The sequence below is a fragment of the Sapajus apella genome, unplaced genomic scaffold (assembly GCF_009761245.1).
Source record: "Sapajus apella isolate SASKATOON/1434 unplaced genomic scaffold, GSC_monkey_1.0 scaffold8, whole genome shotgun sequence".
Taxonomy (NCBI): Eukaryota; Metazoa; Chordata; class Mammalia; order Primates; family Cebidae; genus Sapajus; species Sapajus apella.
Genome location: NW_022436948.1, coordinates 6,723,923 through 6,745,708, shown reverse-complemented (window position 1 = coordinate 6,745,708; position 21,786 = coordinate 6,723,923). Strand labels below are relative to the sequence as shown.

At 40.3% G+C, this 21,786-nt stretch overlaps 1 protein-coding gene across 2 annotated transcripts in view; it reads right to left on the bottom strand.

Moving 5' to 3' along the window:
- LCA5L (lebercilin LCA5 like) overlaps positions 1 to 21,786 on the bottom strand; it is a 49,717-nt gene that overhangs the window by 10,991 nt on the left and 16,940 nt on the right. Inside the window, exons 1-3 of one of the 2 annotated variants that reach the window (XM_032276843.1) lie at positions 16,651 to 17,041; positions 9,541 to 10,055; positions 7,296 to 7,433 (exon numbers count right to left, since the gene is read on the bottom strand). In XM_032276843.1, coding sequence (XP_032132734.1) covers positions 7,296 to 7,433; positions 9,541 to 10,055; positions 16,651 to 17,023 — 1,026 coding nt within the window. In that variant the 5' untranslated portion in view covers positions 17,024 to 17,041. Of the gene's footprint in view, positions 1 to 7,295; positions 7,434 to 9,540; positions 10,056 to 16,650; positions 17,042 to 21,786 lie in introns of those variants that run through there. The other variant, XM_032276841.1, reaches the window with a different exon arrangement.

Sequence of the window (21,786 nt, the reverse complement as noted above, 5' to 3'; positions counted from 1 at the left end):
GGTGATCAACGTACTGCCATGTTTGAGGCCCACCCAAGGCTCCTTTTTTTTTTTTTTTTTTTTTTTAAAGAGACAGGGTCTTACTGGTCACCAGGGTGGAGTTCTGCAGTGGCTCTATCCTGCTTATTGTAAACTTGAACTCCTGGGTTCAAGCAATCCTCGTGCCTCAGCCTCCCAAAGTGCTGGCATTACAAACGTGAGCTGCTCTACCTGACCTCCTTTTGTTCACCTCTGTTGATTCTGAGGTTTCTCTCCACAAATAAAATTCTAGGGTTTCTCTCCAGAATTTTATTTGTGGATATTTTAGTTTGTGATTATCTATGTTTGATTGCAATCTAAAAAAAAGAAAAACCGCTTTTTATCTTCTAGAAATTCTTTGTTAGATCTGGTACAGTTTTGGTATCCTGAGATTATGAATTATTTGATTTATTTTTAGAGACAGAGTCTCACTCTGTTGCCCAGGGTGGTGTGCAGCAGCACTGTCATAGCTCACTAAGGGCTCCAACTCCTGGGCTCAAGAGATCCTCCTGCCTCAGCCTCCTTAGTAGCTGGGATTATAGGCCTGTGCCATCATGCCTAGATAATTTTTAAATTTCTTGTAGAGACAGGCTTTGTTCTGTTGCCTTGGCTGGTCTTGACCTATTGGGCTCAAAAGATCCTTCTGCCTCAACTTCCCCAAAAATTGGGATTACAGGTGTAAGTCACCATGGCCGGTTTGGAGGGTTATTTTAAAAATACATTTTTCTAGCCGGGCATGATGACTCACGCCTGTAATCCCAGCACTTTGGGAGGCTGAGGCGGGTGGATCACCTGAGGTTGGGAGTTCAAGACCAGCCTGACCATGATGGAGAAATCCCTTCTCTACGAAAATTCAAAAAATTAGCCAGGCATGGTGGCACATGCCTGTAATTCTAGCTACTAAGGAGGCTGAGGCAGGAGAATCACTTGAACCTGGGAGGCAGAGGTTGCGGTGATCGTGACATTGCACTCCAGCCTAGGCAACAAGAGCAAAACTCCATCTCAAAAAAAAAAAAAAAAAAAAAAAATTTTTCTGTCATTTCCATGGAGCTTTGGCAGAGAGGGAGAAAAAGCATGTGTTCAGGCCACCTTTTTGATTTAGGCTTTTCTAATGCATAAAATATGTAACTGCATAAAATTTTTAAAATTGCATTTTAAAAAATGCATAAAATATGTAATTTCAAAAACATTTTTCCCTTTGAAACTTTATTACACAAATTAAAATATAAAAATAAAAGTAGACCAGTACAGTAAACCTCCATGAGCCGGCTTCACTAATGAGCAACTTAGGACCTGTTTCCCACTCTCTCTCTGACCCCATTCCCCAGCCCTGGCTTATCTGAAGCAAATCTAGAGCTCTAATAACTTATTTTAGTATCTATAGCAAACAAGGGCATCCCTTTTATTTATTTATTTATTTATTTATTTTTATTTTTTGAGACGGAGTTTCGCTCTTGTTACCCAGGCTGGAGTGCAATGGCGCGATCTCGGCTCACCGCAACCTCCGTCTCCTGGGTTCAGGCAATTCTCCTGCCTCAGCCTCCTGAGTAGCTGAGATTACAGGCACGCGCCACCATGCCCAGCTAATTTTTTGTATTTTTAGTAGAGACGGGGTTTCACCATGTTGACCAGGATGGTCTCGATCTCTTGACCTCGTGATCCACCCGCCTCGGCCTCCCAAAGTGCTGGGATTACAGGCTTGAGCCACCGCGCCCGGCAAGGGCATCCCTTTTAAAACCTAACTGCAGTATCTTGATTCCACATTCCGGCCATCACAACCTGGCCAGAAATGTATTTTTAAAATAACACTCCAATCAATAATAATTCCTTCACATAATCAAATATCCAGTTTAACATTTTCCCCATTGTCCTATAATTTTTAAAAGGTTTGAATTAGAAGGCTGGGCACGGTGGCTCACGCCTGTAATCCCAGCACTTTGGGAGGCCGAGGTGGGCGGATGACTTGAGGTCAGAGGTTCGAGACCAGCCTGGCCAACATGGCGAAACCCCTGTCTCTACCAAAAATGCAAAAAATAGCCCAGCGTGATGGTGGCAGATGCCTGTAATTCCAGCTGCTGGGGAGGCTGAGGCTGGACATGGGAGGTGGAGGTTGCAGTAAGCCGAGATTGAGCCACTGCACTCCAGCCTGGGCGACGAAACAAGACTCCATCTCAAAAAAAAAAAAAAGAAAAAAATGAGGTTTGAATTAGAATCTAAACAAGATTGAAAACACTGTGACTGATTAATATATCTCTTACTATCTTTTGATCTTTAGAGTCTCACTCTTGCCTCATTTTTTTCTGCTTTGCTACTTAATCGTGGCAAGGGGGGGTCTGTAACGCAGTTTCCACAGTCTCATGCTGCTGACTCATCCCACCCTGAGCATGTGCCTCTCCCCTCTACTTTTCAATTGGTAGGGAACGCCCAGTATGTAACTAGGATTAGGTTCGGTTCTTTGGCATGAGTAGATGGTGGTATATACCTCTGTCAGGAAGCGCGTATCTCTTTTGTGATTCTGGGAGCCATTGATGATCATTGATTAGAACCACTAATCTATTAGGAGTTTCCAAAGTAGTGATATTCTAACCTTGTCATTCCTTCTTCATTATTGAGTGGAATGATTTTATAAGGAGGCTCTTACCCCCTCATAAACGATTTGGTGACTCTGAGGAGTCGTTCATACATCAAAGGTAAAATGATTCTTCTTGTCCTCTACTGGCCAGTTTTCAAGCCAGCGTTCTGTTCCACAGCATCCTCCACAGGACTCATCACTGAGGCGTTTTGTTTTTTAAGTATCATTATGAACTTTGGATTCATTTGATAAGTTTTAACCTGTGCAGTTATCTTTATTGATCCTCAAATATCCCCATCTTTGGCCAGTAAGAACCTATTCTAGATGGGCCTGAGTCCTTTTGATATTACCCTAATGGTCCTTAAGAGTTTCCTTGCTTTTGTATGACAGTACATTCCAGGCTCATCTAGTATATTTCATGCACTAGACCTGGAATTTTTTTAGGGAGCCTTGGTTGGTTTTAGTGGGATATGGAACTTAAAGACCATAATCTGGGTACTGCTTCTGGTTAATCTGAGAACATTTCACAGTTTCACTTCAGATCAAAATCAGGACTATAGGATTTTTATTTGATTCTATCTTACTTCTGTATTTTCTTTCGTACATCCCCCAAATCCCAATTCTCAATGACGCCACCATAATCAGGAGCTTTATCCCATAAGAAAATGACAGTATCAACATCATTACCAACAATATCGTTACTCAACAGTGTAAGATTTTTTGTGAAGTTATTTGTGTCTTTACAGTGTATCTCTCTAACCATATGCAATGACATTATGTGTTTTTTTTTTTTTTTTTTTTTTTTTTGAGACGGAGTTTCCCTCATGTTACCCAGGCTGGAATGCAATGGCGCAATCTCGGCTCACCGCAACCTCCGCCTCCTGGGTTCAGGCAATTCTCCTGCCTCAGCCTCCTGAGTAGCTGGGATTACAGGCACACACCACCATGCCCAGCTAATTTTTTGTATTTTTAGTAGAGACGGGGTTTCACCATGTTGACCAGGATGGTCTCGATCTCTTGACCTCGTGATCCACCCGGCTCGGCCTCCCAAAGTGCTGGGATTACAGGCTTGAGCCACCGCGCCCGGCCGACATTATGTGTTTTAAGTCACTTGGAATGGCTTCCTTCTGTGGCTTTGTGCCACCAATAGGATACAGTTGGCTTTCCCTGTCCACAGGTTCCACATTCTGCGGTTACAAAGAGCTAACTGTATACATGTTTGAGTTCATTTGCGTTTTGCTTTGGATATTTAGGGATAGCTTTCTAATTTTTTTTTTTTTTTGAGACAGAGTCTTGCTCTGCCTCCCAAAGTGCTGGGATTACAGGTATGAGCCACCATGCCCGGCTGCTTTTTAATTTTTTTTAATATTTAATTCTGCTTCTTAACTTCCAGTTTAATGGAATTGATGTGTAAAAAGGAAGAAAATGAAAAAAAAATGTAATTCTGCTTCATACTTACAGAAATATTTACCTGGTTCTAAAGAGACATTCATGAAGTCCAGGTTCTAGAGCTATCCCTTCCACCCCATTCTGTCTTTTTCTGCTGTTATGCTAGTACTGGTATTTTTTTTAAATGTAGGCAAATATGTGGGTATATTTCTGTTGCTTCCTTTATCTTAAATAGGATTGTATTAGTCCGTTTTCAGGCTGCTGATAAAGACATAACTGAGACTGGGTAATTTATAAAGGACAGAGATTTGATGGACTCACAGTTTCACATGGCTGGGAGGCTTCACAATCATGGCAGAAGGTGAAGGAGGAGCAAAGGGTCTTCTTACATGGTGGTGGGCAACAGAGAACTTGTACAGGGGAACTGCCCATAAGATCTCAAGATCATGAGATTATTCACTATCATGAGAATAGCATGGGAAAGACCCATCCCTATGATCCAATTAACTCCCACCAGGTCCCTCCCACGACATGTGGGAACTGTGGGAGCCACAATTCAAGATGAGATTTGGGTGGGGACACAGCCAAGCCATGTCAAGGATATTACACAGTTTCATCTGCCTTCCTTTCTTCACTTACCAATGTATCCTAGAGATTAGATTCCTCATTCCTGTTTACAGATTCATAGATATCCATTGTGTGGAGGTATATTTAATTTTTTTTAAAAATAAATTTGGATCTTATTGTATATAGAATTTTGTATCTTTTCATTAAGCATTTTGTTATTAAGCATTTCTCTATTAAAAATGGTTATTTTTATTTTTAAATTTTTTTGAGATGGAGTCTCACTCATACCCAGGCTGGAGTGCTGTGGCTTGATCTCAGCTCACTGCAACCGCCACCTCCCAGGTTCAAGCAATTCTCCTGTCTCAGCCTCCTGAGTAATGGGATTATGTGCATAAGTCACCACGCCCAGCTAATTTCTGTATTTTTAGTAGAGACGGGGTTTCATCGTGTTGGTCAGGCTGGTCTCGAACTCCTGACCTCAGGTGATCCGCCTGCCTCAACAGATGCATTATCCAACTCATCCAACTCCGCCCCAACTCCTTACCCCCCAGTATTCTTCTCCTGTCTCTGAGTGATCTCTAGGCTCCTGAGAAATCTAAATTGCCTACTCTTGTAACAAAGATCAGGCTGGGTGTGGTGGCTCACACCTATAATCCTAACACTTTGGGAGGTTAAGACAGGAGGACTGCTTGAGCCCAGGAGTTTGAGACCAGCCTGAGCAACACAGCAAGACACTGTCTCTACAAAAATTTTAAAAATTAGCTGGGTATGGTGGCATGTACCTGTGATCCCAGCTAGTTGGGAGGCCGAGGTGGGAAGATTCCTTTAGCCCAGGAGTTCAAGGCTGCAGTGAGCCATGATGGTCCCACTGCATTCCAGTCTCGGCAACAGAGTAAGACCCTGTCTCAAAAAAAAAAAAAAAAAAAAAGAGAAATTATTGATATGGTGCTATGGTCTGAATATTTGTATTACCCTAAAATTCTTATGTTAATATCCTAGCCCTGACAGTGATACTTTTACAAGGTGGGACCTTTTGGGAGGTGATTAGGTCTCAAGGGCAGAATCCTTGTGAATGAGATTAGTGCCCTCATAAAAGAGGCCTAAAAGGGCTCATTTTTGCCTTCCTTAAAAATAAAAAAAAAGTTGACTGGGTGTGGTGGCACATGCCTGTAATCCCAGCACTTTGGGAGGCCAAGGAGGGCGGATCATGAGGTCAAGAGATCGGAGACCAACCTGGCCAACATGGTGAAACCCCATCTCTACTAAAAATATAAAAATTAGCTGGGCGTGGTGGTGCGCACCTGTAGCCCCAGCTACTTGGGAGGCTGAGGTAGGAGAATCGCTTTAACTTGGGAGGTGGAGGTTGTGGTAAACCGAGATTGTGCCACTGCACTCTAGCCTGGTGACAGGGCGAGACTCCATGTCAAAAAAAAAAATTAATAAAAATAAAAATAAAGATCCTTGTCTTAAAGAATCAAGCTTAAGATTTATTAGTTGAAGCTTGAAACAGCAGATTTCTTAAGCATCTTATCTAAATTGTGGGACATTTTACCAATCTTGAATGCAGAAAGATAGCAAAGAGTCTGACAAAATATTTTTAAAATTCGTATTTTTAAGCAGTATACGTAGTTTTAAAAGACAGTTTTTCAAACATATTTGCAAGTAAAACTAAGATAAATTTATGGGTCATTAAAATTTACCTTAAATATTATGTGATAAGTTAGTTTTTAAACACTAATTTTGAGTTACATTAAAACGTTAAATGCAATAATTACTTAACGTGATGAAGAATGGTAACAAGAAGTCTTGTTAATGAATATAATTTATATTTTTCTAATCACAGTACACATTCACAAAGCTGTTAACTCATTCTTTTTTTTTTTTTTTTTTTTTTGAGACGGAGTTTCGCTCTTGTTACCCAGGCTGGAGTGCAATGGCGCGATCTCGGCTCACCGCAACCTCCGCCTCCTGTGTTCAGGCAATTCTCCTGCCTCAGCCTCCTGAGTAGCTGGGATTACAGGCACGCACCACCATGCCCAGCTAATTTTTTGTAGTTTTTTAGTAGAGACGGGGTTTCACCGTGTTGACCAGGATGGTCTCGATCTCTTGACCTCATGATCCACCCGCCTCGGCCTCCCAAAGTGCTGGGATTACAGGCTTGAGCCACCGCGCCCGGCCTGCTGTTAACTCATTCTAATAACTGCAGATCCTCTGTTCATGTGATTGTAGGAAAAATATCTGAGAAAGCTATTCATGAAGTTACATAACTTAGGTTGGGTACGGTAGCTCACACCTATAATCCCAGCACTTTGGGAGGCCAAGGCGGGTGGATCACTTGAGCCCAGGAGTTCAAGATCAGTCTGGCCAACATGGCGAAAGCACATCTTTACTAAAAAATGACAAAAATTAGCCGAGCATGGTGTTGCACGCCTGTAGTCCCAGCTACTTAGGACGCCGAGATATGAGAATCACTTGAACCTGGGAGGCGGAGGTTGCAGTGAGCCGAGATTGTGCCACCGCACTCCAGTCTGGGTGACAGAGAAAGACTCTGTTTCAAAACATAAATAAATAAATAAATAAACAAACAGAGCTGTGGATGGGGGCCCAGACCCCCTGCAAAGGGGAGAGGAGCCTTTTTACATATATATGTAAAATTAAAAAAATCATTTAAAGATATAATAGGCATACATAGCTCATATATTTCAGGAAAGAGAATTTCATTCTTACATTTTGTTTTTAGAAGAAATACCTTAAGTTTTTGCTGAAGGTGTTTTACTTCCACCTGCAGAGTCTTGCTAGCTGTTTGAGCCGCTAAAGTCTTCCGATTCTCAATAGCCAGCTGCCGACTAAAGGCTCTGCTATTCAACCTCAGTTGTTTTTCCAAGCTCTGAAAACAGTATATATTTTAACTATTCTGCAACCAAGTTAGGATTGTCAAAAACTTCAATTATAATGAAACTAACTACATTTATGAAAAGTGCACATTTTCAATACAATTTTAATGAAAGGCTTATATAGGGAACATATATTAGAATGAAGTATAACTGAAAGAAAGCCCCCAAATCCCAGATCCCAGCTCTAGAGAACAAATATCATATGTTTTGAGCCTGTTTTTTACATGCTCTAAAATTTGATTTAAGAAGTCTTTAGTTTTTGAGTTGGAGTCTTACTCTGTTGCCCAGGCTGGAATGTAGTGGTGCGATCTCGGCTCACTGCAACCTCTGCCTTCTGGGTTCAATTGATTCTCCTGCCTCGGCCTACGGAGTAGCTGGGATTACTGGTGCACACCACCATGCCTGCCTAATTTTTGTATTTTCAGTAGAGAAAAGGTTTTGCCGTGTTGGCCAGGCTGGTCTTGAACTCCTGGCCTCAAGTGATCTGCCTGCCTTGACCTCCCAAAATGCTGGGATTACAGGCATGAGCCACTATGCCTGGCTTCACTGAAAGATTTTGACCAGATCCTAAAATCAGTAGACATCGTTAATGGTCATTCCCAGATGACACGGACTGAATATGGACTCGAACCACCACATCCATCCATACTGATGGACTATAAGACAATGAAATGACTGATTTAACTCAATAATCATCTACACACATATTCATCTGCTCTCTAGAATGAGGACTATTTTATTGGAGAACTGTTTGATCTGGATTTGACAAATGGCTTACCAAAAGGACTATTTTTCTTTGTTTTAACATAAAAGTAGGACCTCCTCCATTATAACATCAGCACTTTTTCCAAACAGGAAAAGTAAAAGATATGGAAAGCTAAAAGGATGAAAGAATCACTAAAAATACTACTCCCTAAAACATTAAGGTTAAAAGAATAACATGTTTTGGTCCACATGTTTTCCTCCCCTAAATGCCTGCGACCAAACAGAGATTTCTCATACTTGGTGAAGTCCTTCTTATTTAAAAAAAAAAAATCGTTATGCAATTTATTTTGGTTTTACTTATAGGCATGAAAACATGAACTACTTAGATACATATATAAAAATGTATTTCCTGTCACATGACAGACATATGCTAAGATAAATACAGTATTACCTAAAAGGCCAAATAATATCACTTTGGTATACAAGAGTGAAAAATGAGGTTGCTCATTATTTTCTGTAGATCACGTATCAATTTCATTTGAGAAAAATTTCTTGGAAAATACAGAATTTTAACAACAGAAGAAATGTGAGATAAAAATGTGGAGGAAATGAACTGATATTTACTTAAAGATCACAGAAAATACTAGTGTTTCACCATCAAATATTAAATATTTAAATCCTAAATTAATTCCATTTATGTTTATGTCTATAGACTCAAACTATCTAACAGACAGAAGAATTCTTAATATGGTATCAATGCCTTCCCCCAAGTCCTCCCTTACAATGTATTCCCCAGGATTTTGACAACCATGTGCTGTTGAGGAAAATCCATCCAGTCATCTCTTTAATTATTTTAATTCCTTTTCCTTCCCTAATACCAGGAACATTATCTGGGACAAACTGCTATTTTAAAAATAACTACAAATGTCTGTGTGGTAATGCCTGGCCAAACTGGTGAGGGAGAATCCAAGTCACTGAACGGACACACTGAGTAGCTTTTTAGGGAAACAGCCTTTTAATAAACAGTTTAAGGGCTGATTTCAAAGAGAGGTTTCACGTAACACAATGCAATCTTTTCAGCACAGGAAAAAGGTCCCTTAACAGTGGCTGTACTGTCTTAGAAACGGTCATTTCCAGATAAACTAGTCGAGCCACAGAATGAACTCTTGTGCACTACAACAGGATGAACATTTCTAGTTTGAGCTGCTTCTGTTTTTCCTTCAAACCACTCCCTTTCCCTGCCCTCTATTAGACAATATAATTATTTAGTGTAGCATGCCAAGCAAAGCAGTTAGTAATGGTTTGTTACAGAGGGGGCACATCTATGACTAATGCACACCCTCTCTCTATAAATTCCGGACTCTTATAAAATGTCTGGGCCCCTGAAATACAGACCTGTATTTTTTTGTCATTTGCCTCCATTTTTGTTGTAATAATAGATAATTTCTGAGTAAGTTCTTCCCTTTCTGCAAGGTTTTTGTCTTCAGAAAGTTTCTGCAGTGCCTGCAAGGCATCTTTAGTCTTCAGTAACTGGCTGTCAGTTTCTCTAAGTTTCCTAGATATGGTTCTTTCCTTTTCCTGGGATTTCCTAAGGAGTTGCCTTAAATTTTTTACTTCATTCTGATGTTTAGCCATAATTTGTGGTAGATTATTTTGTGAATTCTCATATTTTCCTATAGCTTTCAAATGCCTAAGCTGAAGTTGTTTCAAAAATCGGTTTTCTATAAGGATGGCTTCCAATTTATGATTCATATCAGCTAATTCATTTTTTAGTCCTTTAATTTTATGAAGCCTTGCCGAGAGTATTCGATGAGCCATAGCATCTCTTCTTTGGGCAATCATATTGATTTGAGATTTAAAAAGTGATGTATTCCAGGTGTGCTTTTTTTCAACTGAGATTTCCTTCTGGCCTGTGTAAGCAGATAATCCAGTTTACTACTAGTAATATATACAGATATGCAAATATGCACAAATGCATAATCTCCCTCCTCCCCCAATGCACACACACCACACACATACACACAAGCGTAAGTGTAACCAGAAGGGGAAAAAACTAACATTTAATGAATGCCCATGCTTTAGTCTAGGTACTTTATATATAAATATCTCATTTAATACAATTATTTAAGGTCAGTTGTAATATATTTTACAGCTGGAGATTTTATTCAGCTATAAAATATATTACAACTGACCGTAAAGAACTGTATTAAATGATATATGTATAGCCACAAAGTGACACAGAATGGATTGAAAACCAGATCTTCTTTGACTCTAAAATCTGTGCTTAGATTTCTATTATAACAGCTAGACTAAAAACTGTGATAATAGGCCAGGTGCAATGGCTCATGTCTGTAATCTCCGCACTTTGGAAGGCTGTGGTGGGAGGCCCGCTTGAGGCCCGGAGTTTGCGAACAGCCTGATCAACAGAGTAAGATCTTGTCTCTAAAAAGAAAAAAATATTTTTTAATTTTAATTTTTATTTATTTTTTTGAGATGGAGTCTCACTCTGTCACCCAGGAAGGAGTGCAATGGTGCAATCTTAGCTCACTGCAACCTCTGCCTCCCAGGTTCAAGTGATTCTCTTGCCTCAGCCTCCCAAGGAGCTGGGATTACAGGCGCCTGCCACCACAACCAGTTAATTTTTATATTTTTAGTAGAGATGAAGTTTCACCATGTTGGCCAGGCTGGTCTCCAACTCCTGACCTCAAGTGATTCACCCTCCTCAGACTCCCAAAGTGCTGGGATTACAGGCATGAGCCGCCACGCCAGCCTCTAAAAAAAATTTAAGAAGTAGCCTAGCGTGGTGGCACATGCCTATAGCCCTAGCTCCTCAGGAAGCTTGGTGGGAGGATCACTTGAGCCTAGGAGTTTGAGGCTGCAGTGAGCTGGTACAATCCAGCCTGGGTGACAAAGTGAGACCCTGTCTCAAAGACAGACAATCCCCATGGTAACAGCTGAAATTTACTAAGTGCTTATCCTATGTCAGGCATTGAACTAAATGCTTTCTGTATATTATCTGATATAAACCCTTCAACAATATGTTATGGGTAATTACAGTGTAACATGAGAGCCCAGTGTAAAGATCTCATATACTCAAAATGCTCTTCAAAAAGTCATCAAATTGTATAGTCTATTTATCTATAGATACTGATTTTCCATGTCTCAATAAATCCAACATAGTTTTTCCTGTTACTTTGCCTGGGCACCAAATGAAGTAACTGGCATGTGTTCAGGGGTCTATTTTAAACAGAAAGTCTTTAAAAAATCACATTTAGCACCAACCTTACATAATTGAATTTGAGTATGTTAAATACATGTGTAAATGACTGTACTATTATCCCATTTTAATTTTTTTTTTTTTTAGACATGGGGTTTCACCATGTTGGCCAGGCTGGTCTTGAGCTCCTGACCTCAGGAGATCCACCTGCCTCGGCCTCCCAAAGTGCTGGGATTACAGGCGTCAGCCACTGCGCCCGGCCTATTATCCCATTTTAAAGATAAACACACTGAAGCTTGGGGATGTCCCTTGTCAGTGGGCACACAAGCTAGGAAGTGGAGAGACAGAGCCCACTGTCTGTGTGCCTATGCTAGTGCCCCACAGGTGTGTGCATTTGTACAATATAGGGGTATATGTATGTGTGCACCTGTGTATGTAAATATATATGTGGTGTGCAAGTATACATATTCATATATCTAGATTCTGAGAAGGAGAAATCGAAACTGGATTCTAAACTCTAAAAATGTCTGATCCTCATTCTGGAGAGAGGACATTTAGTGGCCAATGTCACCAGAGTCCTAACCTTAAAATACTGGTCCAAGTGTGGACACATCTGAGATGTGGCTTAATATGTTTGCTCCAGGTGGTGAAAAAGGCAATTCTACCTGTGATAGAAACAATGAACCAAGAGAGCCAAAGTGTGCCTTCCGGAAATGAAGGATTTGAATCACGACTGTGAAAGAATACATAGATTATACAACACAGTATCGGTATCACATCAATAACTGGTGGCCTGTCTTTACAATTATGTCTTCAAGTGTATGTTTTTTCCCACAGTTTAGTCAGGGCTATGGTTGAATATTGAGTATTTTAGAATAGACTTCCGAGCACACTAAGAAGTGGGAAGTGGAGCAGGCCAGCCTCTAGGGCACCTTCTAGAAGGCCTGTGAAGATGTGTCTGTGGTTTTGTTGAGGCTGTACACTTGAATACTCTGCGCACTGGCTAGGGAAACTTGAGACCCAGGCAATATGGATCAGGCTAGTTTAAAACAGGGGTGGTCGAGGATTGACATGTTCTATACCATGACTGAACCTGATCCCCAACTTGTAATGTCTTCCAGCTTTTAGGTGCTCTGATCCTGTAGGAGACAGGGCTTTCACTGAGACGAGGACTGGTGATGGGTTCCATGGGCACTGGAGACTTATATGCCCCTCTCATGCCAGGCTCAAGTGATGGGAAGGCAGAGGCATGAGAGGGTGCTGACGGACTAAGCGCCATGGCCACAGGAGCTCTGGCCAAGGCTCTGGGAGTCAAGAAGTGCACAGAGGGCATGGATGCTTTGAAAAGGGGAGGGGTTGGCCTTTTAAAGATCACATGGGCTTGGACAAGGAGATGTAAATGGTAAAAATGAAGGACAGAGGCTCCTCCCAATATTGTTCTTTGTGTAAGGCCGTTTCCACATCCCTGCCCCCTCATATTCCCTCCATTCCCCAAATGCATCTGAGACTGAACTTCCTGTCTATCCTAGTGAGTGGGTAGGGAGGATGAGCCAGGTTACACACCCCTCACTTGCATTTGAGGGGTAACAAATTCATACTATATCCATCATGCACACTTGTATAACTATAAAGGCTATGGAAAACTGGAAGAGGGTGTAAGCTTTAATGATTTTATATCTCATTATCCTAACCCACACATAATAAGAATTGTATAATTTATAATTTCAATCCCATTTCACAAATAATAGGGGCAGATTTAGCTGAATGACTATTCTTAAGATAACGTTTTAAACTGCTGAATTAAAACATTCACTTAATTCACCGCAAAGATAAATTTAAGTCCATAGTTGCCAAAACAGCATCTGCACATTACGTATAATGACGTATGTTCTTCTGAACAGTTCTAAGAATGTCCCCACGCTCTCTTCACGCACAAACAGACCTGTCTTCCCAGGCCCACCTCCCCCTCAAAGCCTTACTTTAACAGCTCTCTTGTTCTCCTCTGTCCATGCTGTTTCCTCCTCCTCTCCCTCCTGGCCTCATCCTGGTTCCCTCTCCTGTCACGGTCCCCTTTGGTCTCATCGTCCCATTCTATTCCCGTGCTCCTCCACACCTTCACTCCACCTCTGCTTCTGATATATGGGGGGTGGGGGGTCTACACTATATTTCACCCTAAAAGAGATGAAGCCATTTTCTCCAAGAACCAGGGTGAATAAGAGATTCAAAGGAGGAGCCTTTCCTTTTCCTATTCTCGGTAGTTTCCATTGTTAGCCTGCTAGAGAAGGTGTCTCTTCAACACCACCTTAGGTTGTCCACCTATAGCTGGACCAAGGACAACAGGACAAGGTGTTCCAAGCATCTGAATATGGTAAAGTAACTTCTTTTTTTTTTTTTAATACTAATGTCTTGAATGACCATGGCACATTTTTGGCATTGTATGGACAAAGAAAATACATAAAGGAAGCAATTTCCTAACAGCATACGTAATTGAAAGAACTCTGAAAGGACATTTTCTACAAAAGAAGGATAATTTTTGAAAAGCAAATTCTAGAATGATATTGCTATTTACAATGATTTAAAAATCTTCAGTGTTTGGCCAAAGCAAAAATTCTATTAAATTGAAGTCCTCACTTCACATTACTAATTTTCTCTATGAAATGTCTTTCTGCCATAAAATTTGCTTTCATCAATTTTCTAAGATGAGAATTGAAAATAATCTCTGATGTTACTGTTCTTTGGTGAATTCTGAATCTCTATTGGTAGTTCCTCATCCAGCGTTACCCGCATAGGGTAAGACAGCTACTTTTCATTGAACATTTGCTTGAGAAGGGGCTGCACTGGCTAAAACATGAAGCCTCCTTGCTTTGGGTTAGAATTATATTATACCAGGGTGCAAGAAATTACTTGCTGCTTAAATTACTTTGGCAAACACTGGCAAAATATGAACTGGGAACAAAAGAATAAAAGAAAAAGACAAGGAAATATTTTATTGTTCTGTGACAAAGCTTGAAGTTGTAATTAGTATTTTACATTTATCACATGCTGGGCAAGGGTTTCCTGGGACATAAAAATCTGGGTTAAAGATACGTGCAAGATTTATTCAAAATAATTGAGAATATTAATATACAAAAGGACACCCAAGGAAGAGCAAACCTTTTACTCTTCTGGATAATGGAATTTAAGATTCTGGTCTCCTGTGAAGTCAATGAATTAATTTAGGTTGCTCTCAAGTTATAAACAGGTGTCTTGCATAAATAACTCAATAAGCATTTGTTGAATAAATAAATGAGGAATCAGCTTTGAAAAGCTAAATTATAAGGTACTTAGAACTTAAAATGCATTTCTCTCTCACAGAAAGTTTTATAAATACAAACTGCCTTCTTGCATGATCCCATAAAAGCTTAGGATCAATATAATAGGTAGTATATAGAGTCAAGATCTCTTATTGTAAATCCCTGGAACCAGACTGTTTCAAAATTTGAGGGTTTTTAATGATAAGTACATACACAGTATTTTCCATAGTTCTCTCAGTGGGGTCTGGAACAACACCCTTTAATGAAGCTATGTATTTTTTATTTTTTTAACTTAAAAAAAATTTTTTTTTAAAGACAGGGTTTCACCATGTTGGTCAAGGCTGGTCTTGAACTCCCAACCGCAGGTGATCCACCTGCCTTGACCTCCAAAGTGCTTGGATCACAGGCGTGAGCCACCATGCCCGGCCGAATGAAACTATATTTTTGTAGTCAAATATAATACCTATTCACACTAAGTGAAATAAGATCTATTTCATATTAGTTCAAATAAGGTTTTTATTGCCAAATCAATTTTGACGCAAAGGATATGAAAGATGTTGGATTTTCGGAGATCTGTAAATTTCAAATGTAGATAAGGAATTGTGTATTTGTAGGATCTAACCATGATGTTCATTTTTGATGAGTCCAGCCATGAGAGAAAGAGTGGACTTTTCATCTCCTACCCTGGGCCTTGCCAGTGGATGTAGGACTCCCATCTCTCTAGAAAAGTGACATTTAACCTTTTGAGAATCTGGTGAAAGCTACATGTCCTCCTAGAAAAGTTTACCAACACACAGAGACACAAAAAAATGCATAGAATTTCATGGGTTTCACAGACATGTGTCTTAGATAAAGAACCCCTGGGCTATAGCAGGGGAACTGAAGATTCTAGGTGTTCCAGAAGTGGCACAGAGGGTCCTGGGCAGAGCTGGTAACCGCAGGCTGGGATGCAAAAGGCAGGGTAGACATAACAGTGGTAGATGTGCCCCGCAAACAGCAGGCTCTTAATTACTGTGTGCCTGTTGACTGAGGTGCTCTGAGGCTCAGTGTGGACAGGAGCTCCAGCTATTTCTATATAAGGAATACTTATGGGCTCAAGATTGCCTAAAATGGGAGGAAGGATAAGAAAGGAGATCAAAGATAACACAGGCTAATTCCAATTGGGACAGCTGGGAGTTGACAGAGTTGGTACTTTAAAAATCTACAAAGAAATGATATTATTAACAGCCTTTTGAACCATCTCTGTTTCAAAAGACTGTCTTTGCCAATAAGCCTCACTGGACTTGGAGACCATTCTCTTGGGGTGGAGACAGGTATTTACATTTCACTGGTGATTCAAAGATTGATTCTTCAGCTGAGATGAAAGGCAAGAAGCCAGCGAGATCCAAGTATTGTGGTACTCTGTAACAAGGCCACCTGTCAACTAAAAATGAACTAGCTTCACTAGTAGGTTCCAGTAGGGTAAGCCATGCAGGGACTAGGCTTTAGGTTTGAAGGCTTTCTGTTATTTTATAATGATACTTTTTTTTTTTTTTTTTTGAGACGGAGTTTCACTCATGTTACCCAGGCTGGAGTGCAATGGCGCGATCTCGGCTCACCGCAACCTCCGCCTCCTGGGTTCAGGCAATTCTCCCGCCTCAGTCTCCTGAGTAGCTGGGATTACAGGCATGCACCACCATGCCCAGCTAATTTTTTGTATTTTTAGTAGAGACGGGGTTTCACCGTGTTGACCAGGATGGTCTCGATCTCTTGACCTCGTGATCCACCCGCCTCGGCCTCCCAAAGTGCTGGGATTACAGGCTTGAGCCACAGCGCCTGGCTATAATGATTCTTAATTTCTCTATTTTCTAATTTCTTCCATAAAAGTTCACTTACAATACACATTTATAATATGGGAAAACAAACTGAGTTATCAATCACTTCAAATACTAGTGCAGCAAAATAATGTCATTATGACCAGAAATTTGGTCTTGCTTGAGAAACTTTACTTCTTACCTTTAGGTTGGGAGATTTTAGAAACATTATACTTTTTCTTCTCCTTTTCTTTTACCACAGGCTGCTTTAAATAATTTCTATTAATGGCCTTTTCTGAACAATCAGAGAGAAAGTCTTTTGAATAATCATACTGAGAACTTAAACTTCGGCAGGAGCACTGAGATCTGCTATAGTCAACACTCTTATCGGAGGCGTTACTGTTCTGTGAAGAATCGCCCGTGTCTGGGCTTCTCTTGCATTCTTCAGACCTGCTACTGTTTTCTAATGCCACACTGGAGAAATGTTCATCTATGTTTGTTTTTGTTAGATCAGCCAAAGACATAGCAAACAACCTAACCAAAAAAAAAATTTTTGAATTTATATTTATTAACATTAAAATGAACCAATGCTTTATTTTATATATATACATATTTTTGAGACAGGGTCTTACTCTGTTGCCTAGGCTGGAGTGCAGTGGTGTGATTATGGCTCTCTGCAGCCTCAACTTTCTGGGCTCAAGCGATCCTCTCAGCTCAGCCTCTGGAGTAGCTGGGACTACAAGTGTGTGCCGTCATGCCTGGCTAACTTATTATTATTATTTTTTGGTAGAAATAGGGGTCTCACTGTATTGCCCAGGCTGGTTTCAACTTTTGAGCTCAAGTGATCCTACCACCTCAGTCTCACAAAGTGGTGGGATTATAGGTGTGAGCCACTATGCTCAGATATAGACACAAACTTTGAATACTTTGAATAAGCCCTCTTAGTTGAATAAAGTGAGAATTTAAAAGTTAAGGAATAGAAAGTCAAATCCAAGAAAGACCCAAAATTTATATCCTTAATAAAATTAACATTAGTTAAAAATCAGAAGGTTCTGCATTTCTTTCTAGTGCTATGGCACTAAGACATGGTAACGCCACAAGTGTCTCTTTCATAGCAGCCTACCTCAAAAGCAGATTGAAACAAACAGATCCATCTTCTGAGGTCTTTAAAAGGATTATCTTTTCATTTAATTCTCAATTCTCCTGTTTTATCAAGAAAGCAAAAGGGAATTTAGCTGGCATTAGATCCTTTGCAACAGGAATCTAATATCACTCTCTCTACTGAGAGGTTTTTTTCTGTTAAGTTTCTGCTTTTTGCTGCATCTGCTTAACTCTCTAGCCTTCTCTTCTGATGAAATATATTAGGCAGTCTACAATCTCCCCACTACAAGGAATCAGTCCAAATGATCTAGTAGTAATTAATATTAGAATTATACTTAATATCTAACTAGTGCTCTTACTTTGTTCAAACTGCTTTCACATCACCTAATCTCAGCCACCTTGAGGAAACAGGTTCAGACAGGTGAACAGTTAAGAGACTGTCCGTGTTTTCCAGCTCCAGGGGCAGTGCTTTTCTCATTAAGCATCATGACTGCAACAACACATTGGTAGGAACATCACACACTCCTAATGCAAAGAATTTCTCTTTCTAGACACTTTCTGCTGTGTAGCGGTGGGCAGAAGCATCTAGATTAAGAAGAATCCAGGCTGGGCACTGTGGCTCACTTTGGGAGGCTGAGGTGGATGGACAGCGTGAGCTCAGGAGTTCGGGACCAGCCTAGGCAACATGGTGAAACTCTGTCTTTACAAAAAAACAAAAATATTAGCTGGGCATGGTGGTGCACAACTGTAGTCCCAGCTACTTGGGAGGCTGAGGTGGGACTGCTTGAGCCCAGGAGGCAAACGTTGCAGTGAGCTCTGATCGCACCACTGCACTCCAGCCTGGGTGACAGGGCCAACTCTGTCTCAAAAAGAAGAATCTCAGATGTAGACATAAGGGATCCTGAAGGACTAAAAATGCTCCATTGTAGCCCTCATAGTCTTGCGTGTCCTTGTCCCCAGGAGCTGTTCCTTCCTGCCCTCTTGCTCATGACCTCAGTCCCTAACTTCTTCCTCACCTATCTTGATAAATCCAAATTGCTCAAACAATGGTTGATAATCCTCAAGAAGTTGTATTTTGGCCAGTTGTTTATGGCTCAAGCTAGACTTCAGCTGACTTCTGCTCAAGCCCTATAAAAATTCCCTCCTTCTTCCTCACTTTAGAACACTCCTTCAACAAGTCTCCTGCAGGCAATTTTGGATAAAGGCTTAAATCAAGAGTGTTTTTCATGTTACATTCTTGAATTGTCCAACTACAGAAGTGGCAGGGAGTGTGGTGGAGTAGAAGGTGATGACAATTTGGAGGTGGACAGGCTTGGGTTTGAACTTGCGTCTGCCTGTCACTTAAGTGCTCTTGTCCATCTGTAAAATGTGAGTGACACCACCAATCCCATAGGGTTGAGAAAGAAAAGAAGCTTATCTGAGGAATACAGATCCCCTTTAAATGATCAGGCCCAAAGAGGCATTGGAATGAGACTGCAGTCACGTCCCCCATCCCCCCAGCTGAGCTAAGTAATCATTTCTAAGCTGCTTGCTCCGTGGGCTCTTGACTGATGCCACAAATAGCTATAAATTAACCTAACAATGCCATATGCTGGACACCACAGCTCATACCCTGTGGTTCAAACAACAGTCTAATCACCAATCACTGTCATTTCTGTGAACCTATGAGAATTCCTGAAAAACAACGTTTGTAATTCTCCCTCTCCTGACTTGTCCTTTTTTCTTTAAAAAATGCAAGCCCCTCACAGAAGGCTAACGTGAGCTTCCATTGTCTCATGTTTGGTAAAGTAGAAGACTAGCCATCTTAGTCTCTTAGTTAAATAAAAATGGATATAACATGAAAACAAGAAAAAAATTTCAAATAGAAATCCTGTAGAGCCACATAAGAATAAACAAGACTATAAATAACTTTGCTCCTAAAACAATTCTACCAGATTAAAATGTCCCCTAATGAGGGCTTTCTAGACTTAGCTGTGAGAAAGGTGGTGGATTTGAAGGCGTTACCAGCCTCCACAGGTGGATGTGCAAGTCATAAGCCTCTGTGGATGCTGAGTTGTTCCATTACCTACTGGCTCCAGTGGACAAAATTATCCACAATCTTTCCTGCTCAATAATTTACCTAACCTAATGTTGGGGATCTAGCTTCCTCAGGATGGGTAAAGGGTAGTCTTACTATAAAGACAATTTTTTTTTTTTTTGGTGGGATGAATGGGTAGAAAATGACTGCCACCAATTTTCTAGAGGATATACTGTCAGCTTGCTTTCATCAAACTTCTAAAACATAGTATGAGGCAGTGCAATTCTACTATTGATCACTATTATAACCTAATCTGTCTCACGTAAAAAAAGCTATAAGCAACTTCAGATTAATTGCTGCGCTCATCGATTTGTCTCATAATTAAATAGGCAAAAGTATCTGAAAATCAAAAATCATAATTTCAATCCACATCCTGAATTTTTGGGAGCTTACTAAATTTAAAAGTTTTCATAAATGCTTTATATTTAGAGTGTATTTAGATGCTATATTCTTTTGAAAGAATATATTTACAACTTGTTAAGATCAGTGTATGAACTGACTGGCCCAGTGTTTATCACAGTTTATTAATGTCACTAAAGCAGCTTTTAGGTAAACTTCTTGCTATAACAAAAAGACAACTGTTCTTAATATTAATGGCATAGTCTTTGACAAAAAGAAGTCATAAGAAAAACTGGTACCAGCTGGTTTCATATTAAACAGTTCAGTAACAATGATATCAACACTTATATGAATTTTGTACCTGATTCACTAACATTTTAAAATGAAGATCTTGAAAAATATATCAAATAGGTCAATTTATTTGGCTTACTGAGCGTATATATTTAACACAACTGATTCCTAAGCTTTCTGAATACAATTCTTTATTTTTAACCCTCTTTTATTGAGGTATCAAGGAAAATTAGTAAGAGTACAGTTTGATAAGATTAGAAATGTGTATACCCATGAAACGATCACCACAATCAAGACAGTGAACACATCCACATAATGTCCCAAAGCTTCCCAGAACCCCACCGTAATTTCTCTTTTATCCCTGCCTGCGCCTCACTCCCAACCCAGGCAAACACTGGTTTGCCACTATCAATTATGTTGCATTTTCTAGAGTTTTATATAAATGAAATCATCCAGTATATGTTTGTATTTGGCTTGGCTTCTCTCACTCAGCATTATTATTAGGGGATTCATCCATGTTACTATGTGCATCAATATCAATAGTTCATTTTTTTTTTTTTTTTTTTTTTTTTAGGAGTTTCGCTCTTGTTACCCAGGCTGGAGTGCAATGGCACGATCTCGGCTCACCGCAACCTCTGCCTCCCGGGTTCAGGCAATTCTCCTGCCCCAGCCTCCTGAGTCGCTGGGATTACAGGCACGCGCCACCATGCCCAGCTAATTTTTTGTATTTTTAGTAGAGACGGGGTTTCACCATGTTGACCAGGATGGTCTCGATCTTTTGACCTCGTGATCCACCCGCCTCAGCCTCCCACAGTGCTGGGATTACAGGCGTGAGCCACCGCGCCCGGCCTAGTTCATTTGTTTTTTTAAAGTTGCTGAGTAATTTCCAATTGTATGTATAAACCATAATTTGTTTATTCATTTGTTCACAAACATTTCAGCTGTTTCTAGTTTTGGGCTATTACAAATAAAATTGCTGTGAATATTCTGGATATAAGTCCTTTATCAGATACATGCTTTGCAAACATTTTCTCCTCATCTGTGATTTTTCATTCTCTTAAAAAATGTCTTTTAAGGAGCAGATTGTTCATTTTGGTGAAGACTCATTATCAATTTGTTCTTTGAAGAATGAGCCTTGCTGGGTGGCTCATGCCTGTAATCCCAGCACTTTGGGAGGCTGGGGCGGGTAGACTGCCCGAGGTCAGGAGTTTCTGAGCGGCCTGGCCAATATGGTGAAACTCCATCTCTGCTAAAAAATATGAAAATTAGCCAGGCATGGTGGCTGGCACCTGTAAACTCAGCTACTCGGGAGTCTGAGGCAGGAGAATCGCTTGAACCTGGCAGGTGGAGGTTGCAGTGAGCTGAAATTGCACCATTGCACTCCAGCCTCGGTAACAAGAAACTCCCATCTCAAAATGAAAGAAAGAAAGAAGAAAGAAAGAAAGAAAGAAAGAAAGAAAAAGAAAGGAAAGAAGGAAAGAAGGAAAGAAAAAGAAAGAAAGAAAGAAAGAAAAGAAAGAAAGAAGGAAA